General features: G+C 37.4%; 2 protein-coding genes across 2 annotated transcripts; one reads left to right on the top strand and one right to left on the bottom strand.

The window, feature by feature from the left end:
- Positions 1 to 2,688: 2,688 nt before the first annotated feature.
- On the bottom strand, positions 2,689 to 11,538 carry sirt1 (sirtuin 1). Its single transcript, XM_015380953.1, has 9 exons — positions 11,147 to 11,538; positions 10,551 to 10,673; positions 10,179 to 10,414; positions 9,945 to 10,097; positions 9,349 to 9,496; positions 9,130 to 9,209; positions 8,041 to 8,224; positions 7,444 to 7,956; positions 2,689 to 3,800 (listed from the first exon to the last, which is right to left on the bottom strand). Exons 1-9 carry the CDS (start codon positions 11,496 to 11,498, stop codon positions 3,514 to 3,516), a joined length of 2,076 nt encoding a protein of 691 aa, XP_015236439.1. The 5' UTR covers positions 11,499 to 11,538; the 3' UTR covers positions 2,689 to 3,513.
- A 522-nt stretch (positions 11,539 to 12,060) lies between these two features.
- Positions 12,061 to 19,124, top strand: dnajc12 (DnaJ heat shock protein family (Hsp40) member C12). Its single transcript, XM_015380390.1, has 5 exons — positions 12,061 to 12,374; positions 13,202 to 13,280; positions 14,894 to 15,033; positions 15,115 to 15,241; positions 18,481 to 19,124. Exons 1-5 carry the CDS (start codon positions 12,297 to 12,299, stop codon positions 18,561 to 18,563), a joined length of 507 nt encoding a protein of 168 aa, XP_015235876.1. The 5' UTR covers positions 12,061 to 12,296; the 3' UTR covers positions 18,564 to 19,124.
- The last annotated feature ends 401 nt before the right edge of the window (positions 19,125 to 19,525 follow it).

Below are 19,525 nucleotides of genomic sequence, written 5' to 3'. Positions count from 1 at the left end.
AAAACTAATGCAGTATAACAGAATTGTTGCAGAATTAAAGAGCAGATGTAGTTTTACTTTTTATTCTGCCTCTTTTAATATAAAATGCATTGATTAAGTAGTGTGTGTATCTGAATATAATTTTTTTTTTTATGAAATAAAATTAAATAAAAATTACATATGACAAAAACGAGTCATATGTATATTTGAGGAGTAATAATGCACAAAAAACTCGATTTGGCACTTAAATAAAGTGAGTTGGTAGAACTTTCTTATTACTTTGGTCAGCAGTGATCAAAGAATGTATTTTAATTCCTGACATGAATTTACTTTTATTTTCATAGATAAACTTAAACAAATGTAAAGTACAGAACTAACTGGTGGTTTTGTATTTATTTGTATTGAGTGTAGTTGAAGCAGGCATGGCCACTGTTAGAAAAGATAGATTATACAATAATATAACAATGAAAACTGCTGATGTAAATATAGATTTTTTTTCCTGTGAGAAGGCTATTCATACAAATAAAATAAATTTTAAACAATGCTGTTTTAATATTTCAGCTTTAGTGTCCCAGCTGATCATGGATGCAGCACACCTCTGATAAACTCAGATTCCTCCAACTTTTATTTCCTTCTTCTTTTTTTTTTAGTGCCCATGTTTTTAACATTTACATACAGTTACTGATTAATAATTCAGTAAAGAATATAAAGAATCGTTTTGCGATTACCCACAGCCCAGGATGGAAAGAATTCAACTGGAAATTAAGAACGAGATGTTTTAAAACTCCTTTTTGTATCTCAAAATATGACAGAAATGTGTGAAATTTATGCTGGAGGAACTGTAATCAGATTGGGGACCACACTCACATTTTTTGGGACTGTCCAGTACTGATTCCATTTTGGCAAGGGATCCAGACAGAAATTAAAAGAATACTTAAGTTTGCTTTACCACTGAACCCACTGTAAGAAAATATTGGGAAAAGGGAAGATCAATTACTACAGATTCTGCTATTAGTGGCAAGGAAAATGATAACTCTGTCTTGGCTTAAACCTCTGCCCCCAAACCCTTCAACAACGGCAAGAAAGGTTGAAGAATGTGTATAAAATGGAGAAGATAACAGCAAAACCTCATGTGAAAATGGACATATTCTTGAAAGTGTGGGCCCCAGCTATTGACTACTTCGAATGGCCACACAGATAAAGAGCCTCATATGCTAAAAAAATTATATCAGCGCCCTTTGTTTATATTTCCCCTCTTTTATGGTACACTAGACATAGACACCTCCCGTTTGTGGGAGCTAATGAAGACCCCTATAAGAACTGTCAGTTGCTGAAACAGATTCGAATGTTTGCTGAGCCCCATCCCTTTTTTACTTTATTTTATTGTATTTTATTTTTTTCCATTTTTTTGGGGTTTGATGTTCTTTGTAGTTGCATATATGAAGATACATTTGTATATATGTTGGATTTATTATATTCTTAAATAAAGAATGTTAAAAAAAAAAAAAAGAATATAAAGAATCTCACTACATTGCAATAGAAAGATGCATTAAATTCTGGTTCAGTCGACCTTTCTTTTTGCTTGTATCCTATTAAAAACCCAACATTTTATCTGGTGTTCCTCTGTTTCCTTTTGGTTTCACATTTTGAAGCCGTGCAACCAAAAATGCAAGCGAGCATTTTGCAATAACTGGCAAAGGGGGAGTTTGCAGAAATTAATTATTTACCCCTTTCTGGGTTTTTCACTGAAGTTTAATTATGTTAAAATGTAAAATAATAAGTGAGATTCAAAATAATTACACTTTGGATGTGAGTTTATGCGATTTTAACATCTTATATTCTTCTAGACCTTTTTTTTTTATTATTCGGCCATATGTGAAGGCTCTTATGCTCAAACAGCAAGTTCGGGGCCACTCCAACATTTTAATTCTGCTTTAGGCCATTTAGAGATGGACCTGCTGGTGTGATTTGAATTAGTTTCACTCCCCGATACAAGAGTGCTTGATGTGAAAGATGAAAACCTGACAGCTATGACTTGGTTCTCTTTAATGCCAAGTTGGTTTTTATGTTTTCCTTCTTGATAAAAGCTACATCAGATCTGATATTATCTTGGACTGATATTAGGATTTATTTAATTAACATGAAATTCAGAAGAGGTGCACTATAAATTACCCTTTTCCTTTACTGCCAATTAGTTTCTCATCTCAGCCTAACGTCATCTAACTGCAGAGCTTATAACAGAAAAACCTGAGACCTTCACCTTAGTCGCCTCTAGCGCTCAGAAACAAACCTAAAAATTACATTTAATCTCCAGTAGCTGTTTTATTTGCTGGAAGAAACAACCCAACATAATCACATCCTTCTAAAAGTTTTTATTTTTCATGCAGAGGAAAACGAAAGGCCTTCAGAGAAAAACCAGCCTTGAATTTAATTAAAACTGCATGTAAATAAGGTACGTTCAAGATGGAAAACAAAACAAATCTTGCTTTGTTTTACCTAAAACCCCAGCAGGAAAACCGTTATATTAAAACCTTTGCTCATATCTGGTTACCAAAACATTACCTTCCAAAAATCACAGGGTTTTCTGTGTTCATGTCACTTAGCCAAGATTCAAAAAGGCATTTAGCTCTTTTAACTTCTAAGAAAAGAGGCGACAAAAATCTGTCGTACAAGAAAGGAAAAAAAAAAAAAAAAGTCCTGTTTTTTTCCCAATTAGAGTACATTTCTACAGGTTACAGCTCAATATAGCCAAACCTCGCTTCCATATAAAGTCTATAGTATAACTTTATACAAATGGAAAAACTACCGTTTACCCTTTAATGAGTATGTCTCACACCCAAATACAAAAATAAGAGGCTTGACCATAAAAGTAGCTGCCAGATGTCATGAGGAACACCTCGTTAAAGTTACGTTACCCCCTCGAAGATTTAAAGGACAGATCAGACGTACAAAAACACAGATGAGTGTGCTGGTAATTTCTTCTTTGGTCTAAAAATCAAATAGAGACGTTCCTTTTATGTATTTACTCCAGGAAAGCGGAGAACTGAACTTTATATTGCATGCTGGTTAACAAAGAAAGCAATGAAAAACAAATGTGCCCAAACTGGTCAGAAGCCTCTAAGAAACACAGGCAGCAGGCTTCTAACTATGTACACCATTCCTAAACAGAAACACGCTAGACCGCAGATGACATCAGGCTCTGATGCCATAATCAGGATCTAAAGTTTAACACAGTGCCAAGGACAATGGGTCGACTTAGAAAACAAAAAGTTAACAATGGATGAAAAAAACCAACAAAAAAAAAGGAACATGGAGAGTTTCTAAACATTTCTGTACTGCAGTAGGTAATCCAGACCAACGTGGTCAAACAAACAAGAAGACCTGCTATGTTTACGCACAAGTGTGTGATGTCATTTCAGCTTTATGAAAAATTACAGTATGACAAGCCAAAAATATAGGAACATATTTATACGTCTTAATATATATATATAAAAAAAGACAGTTAGTGCTTTGTGAAATGGAGATGTTGTACACCTAAAGAGGTGCGGTCCTGTCAGTCTTCTCCAAAGTACTGTCTGTCTGAGCGCTCGACGCGGCCTGGTCGGCTGAATTTAGCACCAACGCGTCTCTGTGGCATGTCTCTTCACTCGGCAGCCTGGCGGCCTCCTCCGGGTCGCTGCACTCTTCCACGCCTTCGTGACTGCACTCAGACCCATCGCTGTCACTCCCGCAGGAGCTTGACGTCTCGTCGTCGGAGTCGGAGTACACCTCGGCCCCGTGGAAGATGTATCGATTCGGTGCTTGGAACAGGAACTGACCCCCTGTGGGGAAAAAAAAAAAAAAAAAAAACAGAGGACCCATCAGACTGTGCAGTCTACTCATTGCTCATGGATGTGAAACAGTCATGTTTATTTTTATTTCTAAGTAATTAAGGTGGTGTAAAATAATAAACATACCTTACTAATGCTGAATACAGGTTTAAAACGACAAAAGCTACTTGAACTTTAGCTTTTAGTTTGCTAAAACTCAGAAGATGGATGAATTAAAGCTGGTCACCCATATCTGGATGCTGATCATGATTTTGGCTGTTTCTCAATTCACTAGAACGCGAGTACAGACTCGTGTCCTCGTCAAGTATGTTCTTAAGAACACAGAAAAGCCTGGACTTGAGGAGAACGGGAGCAGGCTGCATTAAAGGAATAGTACACCCAAAACATGATTAGCCTTAATTTTCTACTCACCCCCATGCTGAACAACACTCTGGAGTACTTTTTTGATATCTCAAATGCATCTGGAGATCTGGGAGGCTTCTTGCTGTCTGCTGACATTCAAATAATGGAGGTCTATGGCGCCCGAGGCAGAAAGGTCCATAAAAGTCCACAAAAAACGTGTCAATATTCCTCCATACTGCTCGTCCAATGTATTCCAAGTGTCCTGAGTGGGTAGCGTCCATAATTTACTCGAAACGAAGTCATTTAGAATGTTTTTAGAGCATAAACAGTAGTGTATAGGATTTCCTGAAAGCGCGTTCACGACGCTACGGAAGCCGGCAGACCAAACCAGATGAAAGTGCGCATTCAGCGTCTGCTCTGCCGATAATGCAAGCGTAGAAGAAGAAATGTGCTGTTTACCTGTGCAAAGAAAGAAACAACGAAAGAAAAATGTCTGAGGACTTCAGTGTTGAGGAAGAGCATGAGTTCTTTGCCGAACTGAATGCGCACTTTCATCTGGTTTGGTCTGCCGCGGTTTCTGTAGGCTCGTGAACGCGCTTTTAGGAAATCCTATACACTACTGTTTATGCTCTAAAAACATTCTAAATGACTTCGTTTCGAGTAAATTATGGACGCTACCCACTCAGGACACTTGGAATACATTGGACGAGCAGTATGGAGGAATATTGACACGTTTTTTGTGGACTTTTATGGACCTTTCTGTCTCGGGCGCCATAGACCTCCATTATTTGAATGTCAGCAGACAGCAAGAAGCCTCCCAGATCTCCAGATGCATTTGAGATATCAAAAAAGTACTCCAGAGTGTTGTTCAGCATGGGGGTGAGTAGAAAATGAAGGCTAATCATGTTTTGGGTGTACTATTCCTTTAATATGGGGCAATTGGAACATAAGCGAACTCGTGACGTCACCAAACGGCTCAGCTAGGGCTGCATATCACCTCCTGTTATTAATAGTCCTTAGATAATAATAAAGTATGCGTTTTTCATTTAGTGGGGGAATAATAATGAACACAGATAAATACAAATCAAACGAACACTGCCAAATAAAACAAAAAACTCTCCATCAGAGCCAGCTGTCCTTCACACACAGGTATGCCAGGAGAGGGCTGCTGCAGAAGTGCTAACATTACACCTGACTGCCGTTACCCTCGGAGGCCCGCTGGTTGCCAAGGTCCTCTCAACTTTGGAAATTTTTTTTAAATTACGCATTTAATCGGTAAGTGGGCCTTACAGTGACGCTTAAAAGTTTAATGTTCTCGCCTCAAATGATCTTAAAACGTACTTTTATTGAACAACGGCAGCAGAAAAGAGAACTTTTAACTTAATACTTAGAGATCTGTGAGCCCTCCATTGAAAGCTGCTGCTGCCGCAGTGCATGATGGGACAGCGGTCAATCTCAAGAAGGGACAAGTCTGCTCTGATGCATGCTGGGTAAATAGGGAGGGTCGAGAACAACATCCGGGTACTTTGTCTGTTCTTGTGAATTGGAACAGTACTAGGGCTGAGGGTGACGACGTTTCACGAGTACACGAGAACGCACGAGTACACATATTGAGAAACGGCCTTTATCTGTGCAGCTGTGGAAAACCTCAGCAATAGTTTGCAGAAAGCTGAATTCCCTCAGTTTATTTTAAAAAAAATTTCAACCAAAAGAGTTCAGAACCATTTGGTAAAACTGTACTCTCTGTGAACACTTCTTCAGTTGCTGACATGGCAGCTACTTGATGCTTTCAACGCTTCAAACGGAGCATCAGAACTGTGGCAGAAGACTTTTTAGTAACTTTAGACGTAAGCAAAGAGGGGAAAAAAAAAGAAAAACCCCAAAAAATGAAAAAAGATCAAAAACATTTTATCAGAAGCTATTTAAAGTGATCTTTCCTATATACAATTGACACTATGTATTATATATTTATAATGAAAATTATTTTCACGTCATTAAGCTTCTAGTTTTGTGTTCTCTGCATCACATACATGCTGAATCACATGGGTATGCACATCCTAAGTAGACAAAAACCTCGCTGCAGAGATGATGCAACAATCTGAGATAGCAGTATTCACCGTCCCGCAGGCAGAAGACAACACCCAGCTCACTTTGCCTCTCTGCTTTAGTTTAACTACAGGTTGCTGTATTGCAAACAAACAGAAATCACAAAGACTTTTTCAATCTGTTGACTGTTATGGTTACAGAACGGCACTGCTGCATTGTGGGCCTGTCCCTCACGCTGTGATCAGTCCGGTCTGTTTTACACTGAAGAGCACTGAGCCTCACGGGACGCAAATCAGTCCGGCTGGCCGGGCTAGAACGCCCTGGGTTTTATCCGTGTATGCAGAGGTAATCTCTGGGTACTCCTTTAGCTAGCCAAGGTTAAAGACATTTGATGGCCTCTCTAAATTGTCTATAGACAGGAGTTCTGGATGGTTGCTTCTTTTGTGTCTGCCAAGCTTAACCAATGACTGCTGGAGATGGGAAACACCCCTCCGCACAATGAGTCTGCATGGACCAGGAATTCTAGATGTGTACGGGATATTTTTTGTGCCCCAAAATTTGAAACAACAAAAATATAATTTAAAACACTGCTGCCTACCCGGGTATTTCACTTTAATAGCGCCAATTCACAACATAACACAACGCTGTCAGGATTGGTTAGTAAAACCAGTTGACTGCATTCAGTCATTGACTTGCAACGACTGACTGAGCTTGCAGCAAAGATTTCCATTTGCGTTTTGTACCCATCTTCTGACGTCTACTGTCAGCAGGATAATGCAACATGCTGCCGAGCTGAAACCATGAACCCTGGATGTGCAGCAGACAAAGCATGTTATGGAATCATGTCAATATGACCAAAATCTGAGCAACGTTAGTGAGATCATGTTGAATCCAGGATGAATGGAGGTAAAAACGGGGTCAAATTCAGCACTAAAAACAAGCATCCTATAAAATCGCCAGTGAGAGCAGACTATATATTAACCCTCCAGATTTTCATATGTTAAATTGGTCGCAGTTTATCAGCAGTTCGATATATATGTATTCATTTACAGTGCTAATGGCATAAGCATGAATCTGCCAAGAGTGGAGTAAACCTTTAGATTTACTCACCACTATCTGGCATCTTTCTACAACAGCTGACAGAAATATTCCCAATGTTAGCAAATTAAATAAAAACCACTCCTTAAGGTGTAAAAACAGAGGAAGGCTTATGAAGACGAGCATCTTTACAGCATCTCAAACTCACCGTCCAGCCGTTTGCTTATTGGACTCCTGCTGACTCGACTCATCCAGTATCGCTTTTGATTTTCCAGCTTGGATGTTTGGCTCTTCACGTCGGCCAAGTCCTCTTTCGGCAGCTCTGGAGACTCTGCAGCATCAGCGCTTTGACTCTGAGCATTTGAACAAGGCTCTGCAGGTGTTAAGTCGCTATTGGCCATTTCTGTGACATTCACACTCCCAGGCTCCTCTGAAGGCTTGCTCAGTGGATCCGTTTGGGGCACCCCGAGCTCCTGCTGATGGGCATCACTGGACGCGGACACGCCGTCAGTTGTTGGCTGTTCCGGTAGCCGTGGAGGTTTCTCTGTGATTTCAGTGAGTCTTAGAGTGTTGTAGCAGAGCTGTTCAAAGTCTCCTCCCAAGCGATGACAGAGCTCGTTGATAATGCCATCGCAGTCCCCCAGCAGCTCCACGTCAAAGTTTAGATGAGGCAGCGGCTCCCTGTTGATCAGAACCTGAGGCACTTCATGAGGAATGGAGTCTGGTTCAAGACAAGAGGAAAAAAAAAAGGTTTATAGTTTGTTGGTTTAAAAAGAAACACTTATAGACAGAAAAAAGTTCATACTTGGGATGAGAGCAACTGGTCGGACTTTCAGAGACGAGCCGATGACAATCAGAAGGTCCACCTCATCTTTGTCCTGTTTCATGGCTCTGTGGAACAATTCTGGCAGATTTTCTCCAAAAAAGACGATGTCAGGTTTCATGATGGCCAGAGGAATATCCGGACACCGTGGACAACGAGGGACAACCTGCGAAAGGACTTCATCTGTTAGCTTACAACCAAAGAATGTTGTACATGAATATGAACGAAATCTGTATAGAACCAGAAAAGGTTAAATATCCCGGAAAGGGTCGAAGTGACATGATGTCTGTTTTTCTTTTTAACTGGTTTCTAAGCAACACAACATTAAAACATGAGAACCAACTCTCCAACTACCATCAAAAATAAAATTGTTAAAGTGAAACAAAACTGTTTATTTGAAAGCTATGTGGTCCAAGTATTTACAGTGGGTTACTTTTCAGTGAAAGGCTAATCTAAAGGAAGAACGTCAATCGCCCAAAACCCTTCTCGTGTGCGGTCAAAATCCTGCACCAAACCAGACCCAAAGGTCAAGAGTCTTCTGTTTTTCCTTACCCAGTTCTAAAACTATATGCCAAGATCTTTAGATATACATTTTAGATTATGTTCTTTGGATATTAAGGAATTTCAATAGTTGTGATTTGTCAATATCGGCTAGTGACCAATGCGACTGAAATCATTGAAAGCACTTGTCTAGAAGTTGTCTTAGTTAATTTCATGCTGCAAACATTAGAAATGACATAAAGCCAGATCTAATCAATGGATTAACACACCAAGGTCTTGTTTTCATTTAACAAAAAAAGTTGCATTTAAGAAATTAAGATTGTTGTTGTCAAGAAAAGACATGCCATCAACTCGTATTTGAAAATCTCATCCTAAAAAGGCTCCCTTTCCAAGAGGGCCAAATTTTGACCATTGAACTCTTGACGAGCCACACAAAACATATCCAAAATATAAATTAGGCCTAATTTAAAACATCTATAAAAGCTGACATCAATATTTTTTAGTCTTAAAAAAATCTGACAAAACTGCTAGTGAACAAGGTACCTGCAGCAGTGTGTTGTTGATAAATACCTGATTTAGGATGTCAGCCCTTATTGCCTCACAATCCACTTTGTGTTTACAGACAAGACAGGATGCAGTTGCAAATGACCCTGAAATGACAAAAGGAGTACATCTCTGTGAAGATTCTCAGTCATCCAGGCCATGGTCAAGCTTGAAAAGTACAGTTTTCTGGAAACGTTTTCAGTTTAACTTCATTTAGCTACAAGTTAGACAGTGGGAACAACTCACCATGGCATTGGATGATCCGTTGAACTCCAGCCACTTGCTCCAATGTGTCAATGTTTTGTGTGTAATTGCGCAGCAGCTTCCCTTGTTTATCCAGCATAGATATAAATCTGTGACATGGTGAAGGCTGAAACTGACCGGGGAAGATCTCCTGCAAGAGAAACAATATATTCAGCATTAACAGAAATCAAAAAGGCCATAGTTGCGTATATTAGAATAAACAAGCCTCTTAAAATGTTGAAGTTTCTGAATCAGCTTAACTTCATAACTTGAGAAAACTGACTATATTTGTTGAGGCCTTTCAAACTATCAGCATTTTTTATTTAAACCAGTACTAAAAAATACCTAAGAACTGGGGTTTTAAAATTCAGTTTTCAAATTTTCATGTTTTTTTCCCCTCAGGAAATAAGAGTAATAAAAAAGAAAATCTGATTACTAACACATTTTAATAATTATTTTCTTGTTTTAAATGTATATAAATGGATTTCTGCCATGGGCCATTAAATAATCTATGATTCATTTTCAGGTAGGTCCCCAAACAGAATCTATTAATTTTTTTTTAAAGGAATATATTAAACAGATTGAAGTTATAGACAAACCTTTGCAAACTTGAAAAAGGGTCTGGGGTCTCTCCTGAAGTATTCAATGTCAAACATGGACTGAGGATCTGGAAGGTCAGGAAAATCCACAGCGAGTCGCGCATAAATTCCATCTCTGGAGCGAAAGTCTGGTATCCCACATGAAACTGAAACCTAAAAACAGATAAAGTTAATTTTTTTTACATCTACCTTTTTAAATAAGACCCTATGAGTATTACAACTGCAGATGCTTACACCAGCTCCAGTCAGCACAAGAATCCTTTTGCTTTCATGAAGCAGCTTGACCACATCTTCAAAGCTGTTGATATCCTTTCGTTTTCTTCTTTTTGGAGGTTCTGAGATGTTGATGATTATCTGCCATAATGTCATGTCATCTAAATCTGGAGGAAGTATGGTCTCAGGAAGCAAATCCCTCAATATAGCCCTCGGGTCCGTCTCTCTGATGTGTTGCTGGATGTAACTGTAGGAACCTGTGAACAGGTGGGAAAAAGAAACAAGACACAGAACCAAAACATTGGTTAATTTCAATTATGAATGGCAGCTCATTAAAATATATTTAAAACCAGAACTTTGTTGTACTGAGGAATAGAAAAATCTCCCAATTACTTATTTGCGGTTGAGGAGTCCAGTCACTGGAGCTTGCATGTGAAGATCTGTCATCTTCCTCATCAATGTGTTCTGGTGTGACAGCAAGGCCATTGGGAAGCAGATCGTCATGCCCAAGAAAACCTGGGAAAAAAATAAATAAAATGCGTTATAAACAGCTGGAAAATACTGCATTTCTTTAAATAATAAGCATGTAAAGAGTATACAGCAGAGTCTAAAATATATTTCTATTAATTATTTTATAATTAATATGTTAGAAAAAACTTATGTCCAATTAATATGCATGTATTTAAAAACATTTATACAAAGGCAATGCAGCGCTAGGCCCCAAGGAAGTAGAAACTCAAACTAAGGTGTTGCCGAATTCAGCGTTACACCGGCAACTGACACAAACTTGTTCCAAAGTTAAGTGCCATTGAAAAAGTTTCAAGGGATGTTGTGTTTTTTTCTGCTCTTCTTTGATAAACAAAAGACAAGTTGGTGAGAAAAATAAAATGTATATCATTTAAATGTTGAAAGAAAGTAAAAAAAAAAACAAAAAAACTAGCTAGCCGGTGATTGATCAGTGTGTACTTGGTGTCTTTCGCGCTACATACCGACACATTCCCCAGTCGCACCAAAGGCGGTGCTGTCGCTTAACTTCCCAGTTTGTTTGAGCGGCTCGGGGACCGGCAGGCCAAGTCCATTGTTGTCCTCGCCTTGCGGTGCCGGGGCCTGCTCCACCGCCATCACCACCGGCTTCGCTTCCTTCTTCTCCGTTGGCGGCGCACAATGCTCCGCCGCCTCCCGGCTCCCAATGGCTGCGGAAACGCACGCGTGCTTGTCCGTTTCGGTAGATTTGGGTCCGTGAATAGTCACCGGGGTTAATTTGGACCTTTTCGCGACAGGTTCCTCCATTTCAGAGGCGCCAGAACAGGCCGTTCCGAGAGCGTTCTCTCTGTCCGCCATCTTCAGCCCACAGACCCGCTGCGCAGCTCCTTCCTCTTGAACAGCTGGTGTCACGTGAGTCGCTGTCAGCCAATAGGAACAAGCCGAGCGTCCCTATTGTGCGTCCGTAACATGATACCACAACAAATTGGTGCTGCGTTCAAGTGCTACAAGTAGAATATATTTAAACTTGGTGAAAAAAAATTCACAGAAACTATAGAAATAGCGGATAGAAACAAAAGGGTTTACATTTGTGATTATTTAATATGGGTTACATTGATATATTTTAATTAACCTAACGATCATGCATTTTTCCCCTCATGAGTTTTGATTAATTACAAGAAGGTTCACACGTAAATGGATCGTTTTGGTTACAGAAAAGTAAAAAAATAATAATAATAATAATCCACTGGACTTTGTCTCCTTTATTTGGAAACAAAGTCCAGTAGATTGTTTTTTTTTGTTTTGTTTTTTTTTTACTTTTTTTTAATGACTATGACCTGGATGACTGAGAAACTTCACCAGCGCATCGTTTTGATGTCAGGGGGGAGGTTTTACGTAAAAACTTGAATGTAACATGCGTCACATGAAAGAAAAGGGGACATACACGTTTATCCCACAGAAGAGCTCTAGATTGGCTTTTATAGCTGTTTGAGTATATTTGTAGTTAGAGCATAAATATCTAATTACTGTACCAGTTTGAGGGAAAGCCGAGATACAGCAGTCCCTGAACTAATCAGCTGCAGCGTGGCGCAGCTGCACCAGGTTGCGATAAAAAGGGACTTAAAAGGTGTTTTTTCTTTCCCTGACAGCTCGGATATGGAGGCTATTTTTGGTCGTAAACAGGAGGACTTGGAAGATTACTATGGATTGTTAGGATGTGATGAACTGTCATCGGTAAGCTGTCAGTGACTGACATATTACACATTCAGAACCTATTTTAAGGATGAAAAACAATGTAAAGATGTAAAATATTGAATAATCATTAATTATTAAGTAACTAAATGGTTGTTGATAAACTATGTAATGCATGTTTGCGGTTAATAGTGACTTTTTGTGAAACCTGTTGCTTTGCATCTAGAAAACCCTATTGTATTGCAGCTGTTTTTGTGTAAAGTGATAATTAATGGGCTGACAAGAGGCAAGGCAAGGCAAATTTATTTGTATAGCACAATTCAGTACAAAGACAATGCAAAGTGCTTTACATGATTAAAATATAGGAAAATAAAACAGAATCAAAGCAAATAGGAAATAAAAATTAAATAAAATTAAAAATGCAGAAACAAAAAGGAACATTGAAAACAGTTGGACTAAAGAAAATAAAGTAGTTGATCTAATGATGTTTCAGTTGAACTGTTTAACTAGAACAGTCAAAGGCAATCTAAAACAAATGTGTTTTTAGTCTTGATTTAAAGGAACTCAGGCTTTCTGCACTTTTACAGTTTTCTGGAAGTTTGTTCCAGAGCTGCATTCATGATAGGAAAACATATGGAGAGTAAATATAGGGAGTAATGCAGAAGCATAACCTGAAAGCAGCAGACTTCCCTGGACCTAGAAGGGATCACATGAGGATTTCTAGTGTTTTAACAAAGAATACTCAGTTTGTCACAAAGTCAGCCAAATGAAAACATCTCACAAGGTTCACTAAAACAAGAATCTTAGGAAATCTGTTTTTTTTTTTAATTATCTGAATAATTTTTATGTCTCTATATGTTCTCTTAAAGACTGAGCAGATCCTCAATGAATACAAGATTAGAGCCTTATCGTGTCACCCGGATAAACACCCTGACAACCCTACAGCAGGTAAATATAAAATCCATTTTCTGTGAGGTGACAACATCAAACTTCACAATCATTACCTGGGAAATTCAGCAAGTTGCTTTAACATATTGTTATTTAATAGTTCAACTATGCATGATTAAATATTCTCTTAGCATTTATTAAGAAGACATCATAATAAAGATAAAGGAACTGAGCTAAGCAGGTTTAAGTAATAAGACAGCATCCTGAGCTGTACATTTTTTATAGAGATCAATGTATCAACTGCAGAAATACCAATCCAACATCCACATAAACAAATTAACCACCTCAGAAGGTCAGAAAAGAGGCTCATGGTAGCTTTGGAGGAGCTGCAATCCTCCACAGCTCAGGTGATAATCTGTTGAGAGGACAAATATTAGTTGCTTTTCCTCAAATCTGGCTTTTATAGCGGAGTGGTAGGGAAAAAAGTAATTGGAAGAGGATGAAGGGTTCTGTTGACAGTTTGTAAAAAGCCATCAAGGATAATAACTGGAAGAAGGTGAACAGGTCGCCTGCGTGCGTGTCGCAGTTAACCTGTTTGGTACCTAATGGCAGACACTCTGGCTGTAGTGCCGTCCACAACGCCTGGCACACATCAGACACTATCCTAGACACCATGCAGGGCGCTAGTTTGTAGCTCTGTCTGTTGGTTTGCACCTGAAGCCAAAACATGCAGCGCCACGGCCTGTCTTTCTGGAATACTCACAGGTGAACTGTGTGTTGTCTGGCATTGAATGAGGGGTTATAGACGGCAAACAAGCTCATCAACAGACACACAAACAACCACAATCCTAGCTAGTTGTTGCATGGAATAACATTGCGCAGACCAAGCTTCAAAATTGGGCATAAATCCATAATATCTGCGTCATACCTGCGATAAGCACTGTGTGAAACACAGTGATGGCAGCATCATGCCGTGGGATCGATTTCCTAAACAGCGAAGGATTAGCTGGTGATAAGAAGATGGATAAAGGTTGAAAGGAAAGCAATCATGTCAGAAAACCTGTTGGAGGTTAATTTTCCATCTGGACAAGGATCTTAAATGCACAACCGGAGATACAGTTTGATGGTTAAGATCAGGAATGTCTACTTTTACTGACCTGAATCAAATATTTAGGTCATTTGCAGACTCTGGAGAACTTGACTTCGACTGAGGTGGCCGTTTGATTTAGGTGTGTTGGACCAGGGAGATTAAGTTTTACTAATGGCTTCTGTCCAATCCAACAGAGCTTTAGAATATTAAGCAAAACAATTCAGTCTCTAGATGTGGAAATCAGATTGAGGGAAACCATATTTTCAGCTCCCTGAACCCCAAAAATCTGTTTCCCCAGGTGGAACAATTTGATGGTTTATCTCATCAAATTAAAATACAAGCATAAAATATGGCGGTAACAACAAAAAGGGAAAAAAGTTCATGTGATGTGAATATTTTTGCAAATCACTGAATATTTGGCACCATTTTCATGTTTTTATATCTGTCTTTCTACCCCCCCTTTTTATGATGATTTGACTTCAAAGCAAATCATTTTTAATGAGGAAGAGGTAATTATTATCTCCTGATTCTGTGAGCGACGTGACTCACAATAAGACTCTTCTGTTTCCTTTGATCTCGACAGTTACTGATTTCCAAAAGCTGCAAGAAGCCAAAGAGGTTTTATGTGATGAAACCAAAAGGAAGAACTACGACCACTGGAAAAGAAGCGGCGTCTCTATCCCATTCCAGGAATGGCAGGCCCTGAATGATTCAGTTAAAACTGTACGTATCGCCTTCACTCTGTGGAGTTTTTCAGCCGTTCTCCAGCTGCTGTTTTCTGACACAGGCTGATTGTGTCTGCAGTCAATGCATTGGGCTGTGAGGACCAAGAAGGAGCCGATGTTGGAGGCCTGCAAACCAGAGGATCCAGTCGCTTTCCAGTCAGAGGAACAAGAAAACAGGAAAAATACTTCAGATGAAGGTTCCTCCTGTAAGGGAATAACAGTAAATGTGAAAAATAGAGCTGACGGCCACTTTAGACGTATCTGACCCTAACCAACACTCCAAGTAAAGGTTAATTTATTAAATAAATTGACTATAAAGGCTCTGATTTCACTGTGAAACTGCTGGTTTTCTTCTCAGTGAGTGTACATTTCTACTCATTTCATTTGAATTGCTGAAGGGAACAATAGAAAGGAATTAGGGCTAAAACAATTAATCGGATTAATCGTGATTAATTGATCATTGAAATAAAATCAACTAATTTATTAGTCGATTAATGGTTAACTGGAGTGTAGAGACTCTAAAACATGCCTTTAGTTGACAGAGCGACTCACTTAGAGCAGTAATTATACCAACACTGTAAAAAAATCAATATAAACATTTTGCATTTAAGATAAAAAAAAAAAATGTTTTTGTTTCTCAATATGTCAATATACTCTATTCAATCAATTGGAAAAGTTTTCGTTTCAGCTCATTTAATTTGATAAATATTTGATATATATATATATATATATATATATATATATTTTTTTTTTTTTTCATATATATAAATAAATAAAAAAAACAAAAAACAAAGAATTAAGCCTTCCAGTTTTGAACTTTGGCCTTGGTTAAAATGAAGCAGTCTTTTGAATGGAGAAAAAAGTCTTCCTTTGGGGAGACTGTCCCCTTAGGGAAATTTCTGTCACTTTTGTAAACCAATATCTTTGATTTTACTAAATTTCGATAAAAAGAGTGTCCACCATTTAGAGATTCTTTTGTCAGATGGAGTGACAGTGTATATAAGAGTATATATAAATATATAAGAGATACTAACAAAGATCTAAATTCTTGATGACAGAAAAATTGACCAATTAACTGCTAATAAACAAAATAAAAAGAGAGAATCAACACAAGAAATATTTAAATAAAGATAATTTCTTGAAATAATGAGCCACTTTTTTCTTTAGTTTTTAATTAACTAATTAATTTATTAATTAGTTCAGTTTATTTCTATAGCGCCAATTCACTACACATGTCATCTCAAGGCACTTTACAGTTCACCAGATCATACAGTCAACAAAAAAATAAAATAATAATAATCTTCTTTAAGGAAACTTAAAAAACAATCGACAGATTAGGCGATCTGCAATAATCGTTACTTGCAGCCCTAAAAGGAATATTTTGCTGACATATTAGAAATGACAAATATTGAAACAAGTTATTCTTATGCAAGTACGACAAAATGAAGAGAATTTAATTTCAAACATGAACACACCGCTCATTTTAGAGAAAACAGATCTGAATTTTATAGAGATCTAATCCAGTCCATTCATACAGAGGGACCCAGCATCAATGCCACTAAGTGGACAGTTTTAAGGAAACCCAGCTGCAGCATGTTACTAATTTTACAGCAATCCCTCCTCATAAATGGGCATCGCGTCATTTATAAATTTTCAGCAATTATAATGCTAAAGTAAAAACCGTATGGTGCAGATTGCTGCTTTTGAGTAGGAACATTTTTCAACTGATTCACTTCTGGACTTTAGGCCATTTTAACACATCTATATGCATGAAATCATTCTGTTATTTGGCTCAATTTGAAGGTGAACCAAAGTTTAAGCTGTTTTACAGCCTCTAACAGGTTTTAATTAGCGCTGCGCCGATGCCATTTTTTGGCCCCGATACCCGATACCTGGCTGTGCAATATTGGCCAATACCATCTGTTTGAAATTGATGTGTGTATATATGAAGAACTGCATACTACTTAGATGTAAAATAATTGCCATTATGGTTTTGTCAAGCTGCATCCTACCTTTGTAAAGCAGGAAAGATCACACAATAAACCAAAATTTAGCTCAGAGCATGTCTCATCTCCGCCCGTCTCTGCTAAATTGCTTCTCTGATGATGGTGTTCCTTATCCAGGCTTTGAGTTTAAAAAAAGAAGCCCATGACTCGGTCGGTTTGCAGCTTTGCCACCTTCTTTACATTTATGTGATGGATTAAACTGAGCTCTGTGAGATGTTTAAAGTTCGGGCTATTGCTTTAAACGTCTCCAAATCTTCTTTCCTAAGCTGTGTTCATGATGCTGGTTTTCATTTATGTTCTTTTTGCAAACGTCTCAGACCTTCAGAGACAATTTTATGCTGAGATGAAATTACAAACAGATGGACTTCATTTGTTGATGGGTGGTCTGAATTTTATTTTGGGGTATTTAGGCTTTAGGTTCACAGGAAAAGGATGGTTTTTACAATCAATATGATGTCATCCCTCTGGTTTAAAGAGGGTCAGAAAGAATATATCATGACATAAATTAATGTGAAGGTTCCACAAAGTAAATTTACCATGATGACATAAGTTTAGTCATTTATGGTATTTATTTGTTTTATACATGATTCAAATATTAGATATACAATTAAATAATAAAATGATTATTGAAATAATTAAATGTAATTGAAAAATAAATAAAAAAAATGAATATAATAACTTAACTCTGTATTTACAACTAAGTATGTAATGAGATAATTATATACATTTTTAGAGGGTCATCAGTACGTTTTAAAGTCATTTATGGGGTTATAGACTGATATTTAAGAACCCCTGATTTAGGGTAAGCATATAGTATGCAATTCATACATACTATATGCATGAATTATTTCATGCATATAAGTTATTCACTGGAAAAAAATCGAAATCTAAATCAGTCATTTTTTCTTAAAATAAGTGCATTTGTTCTTGGATTGAGGTGGAAAAAGAGACATTTTGCCAATGGAACAAGACAATTTACATTTAAAATAAGAAAACACAATTGAATTATCTTATTTCAAGTGCATATTATCTAATTATCATATTTTAAGAGTAAAAATAATCATTCCATTGGCAAAATATAGCATTTACCTTCTCAAATTAATGGTAAATACACTTGATTTAAGACATTTTTACTTATTTCTAGATCATTTTTCCAGGGTTATTTTATAACAAATAATAACCAGTTTACTGGTAAATAAAGGACTAAAAAGCTTGGATAATTTTCTTTCTAATTTGTTCTGTTTCATGTTGGTTGACAGATCCTGATGTAACACACTGCAGGGGGAGGTTGATATTTGACAAAAAGTGGAAAAGTTTAGAATATTTATGCTTTTGGAAGAGAGTATAGATCTACATCCATTCTTCGCTGACTCTCCTTCCACATCATTGGTTAACTTTGAAAAATTAGCTGATTTCTTTTCTCTTTTCTTCCCCCTCAGCTGATTTCTACCATCGACGTTTCCGTTGGGCCTCAGACTCCCCATCCTATCTGCTGCAGAAGTTCAGAAATTATGAAATATGAAATTAGCAGCTTTAAAACCTAGTATTTCTAAATGTTACTGTAAATGTTAGTTTTTTGTGAGTCCACTAAGTGCCTGTGCTGGAACAGTCGTGTTGATGTGATTGTGGTTGTGTGTCTGTGTGTGTTTAACAGCCTGTTGCATTTTGCATATTTGATGTGTCTTAGACTCTCGATGATTTATTGTGCATTTCTGTGCAAACTGAACCATTTTGTGTCGTTTATTGTGATGAATGTTGTTTCTGACCTTTAGCTGCTGCATGATGAGTCATGGTATTTGTTTAAAGTGGAACACTCTGCTTCTTAGAGTCATAACGCATTAAAACTGGTTTAACGTTAGCTTTTAAAGTTTTTTTTTAAAGGCCTTTTCGCCTTATTTTAAATGCATTTAAAAAAAAAAACTTTTCTGAACAGTATACCACTCCAATCTGATTTATATATTCTGTTTTTCTGCTGTTGTAATTTAGTGCTAAAGTTTGCAGAAGAAACATAAGCATTGGAGTTTCTACCAATTGCTTTACATCAAAAAAACATCCCCAAAACCAAAAATTATCTTTTTGCAAAAATGTTTTCAATTCAATGATTTAGAAAGTTACATATAGTGAATAGAAATAAATTACAAGTTTGTGTATTTTTTTGTTTGTTATTTACTTTTAACCAGTAAAAGTTATTTAACCAGTAAAAGACAGACTTAAATCAGTACAACCAGCATGTATTAAGGGGTTATGAATGAGTGCTTCTTGTTTTGCGGTTCATTTAAATCTTTCTTTGCTATTAATTAACTCTTAACAGCCCTAGAAGCCTTATAACTCTTTGGATCAGCTTTGGTAACATTAACTCACATCTAGGATGTGAGATAGATGACAACATCAACTTGCAAGGATTTTGTGAGCTGTTTTTTTTTTTTCTTTTCTTTTTTTTTCAATTTTTTGTTTACAAGGAAGAGAAATCTGTCTCGTTAGAAA

This window comes from Cyprinodon variegatus, unplaced genomic scaffold (assembly GCF_000732505.1).
Source record: "Cyprinodon variegatus isolate N-32 unplaced genomic scaffold, C_variegatus-1.0 Scaffold11, whole genome shotgun sequence".
NCBI lineage: Eukaryota > Metazoa > Chordata > Actinopteri > Cyprinodontiformes > Cyprinodontidae > Cyprinodon > Cyprinodon variegatus.
This window is presented reverse-complemented; position numbering and strand designations above follow the sequence as displayed.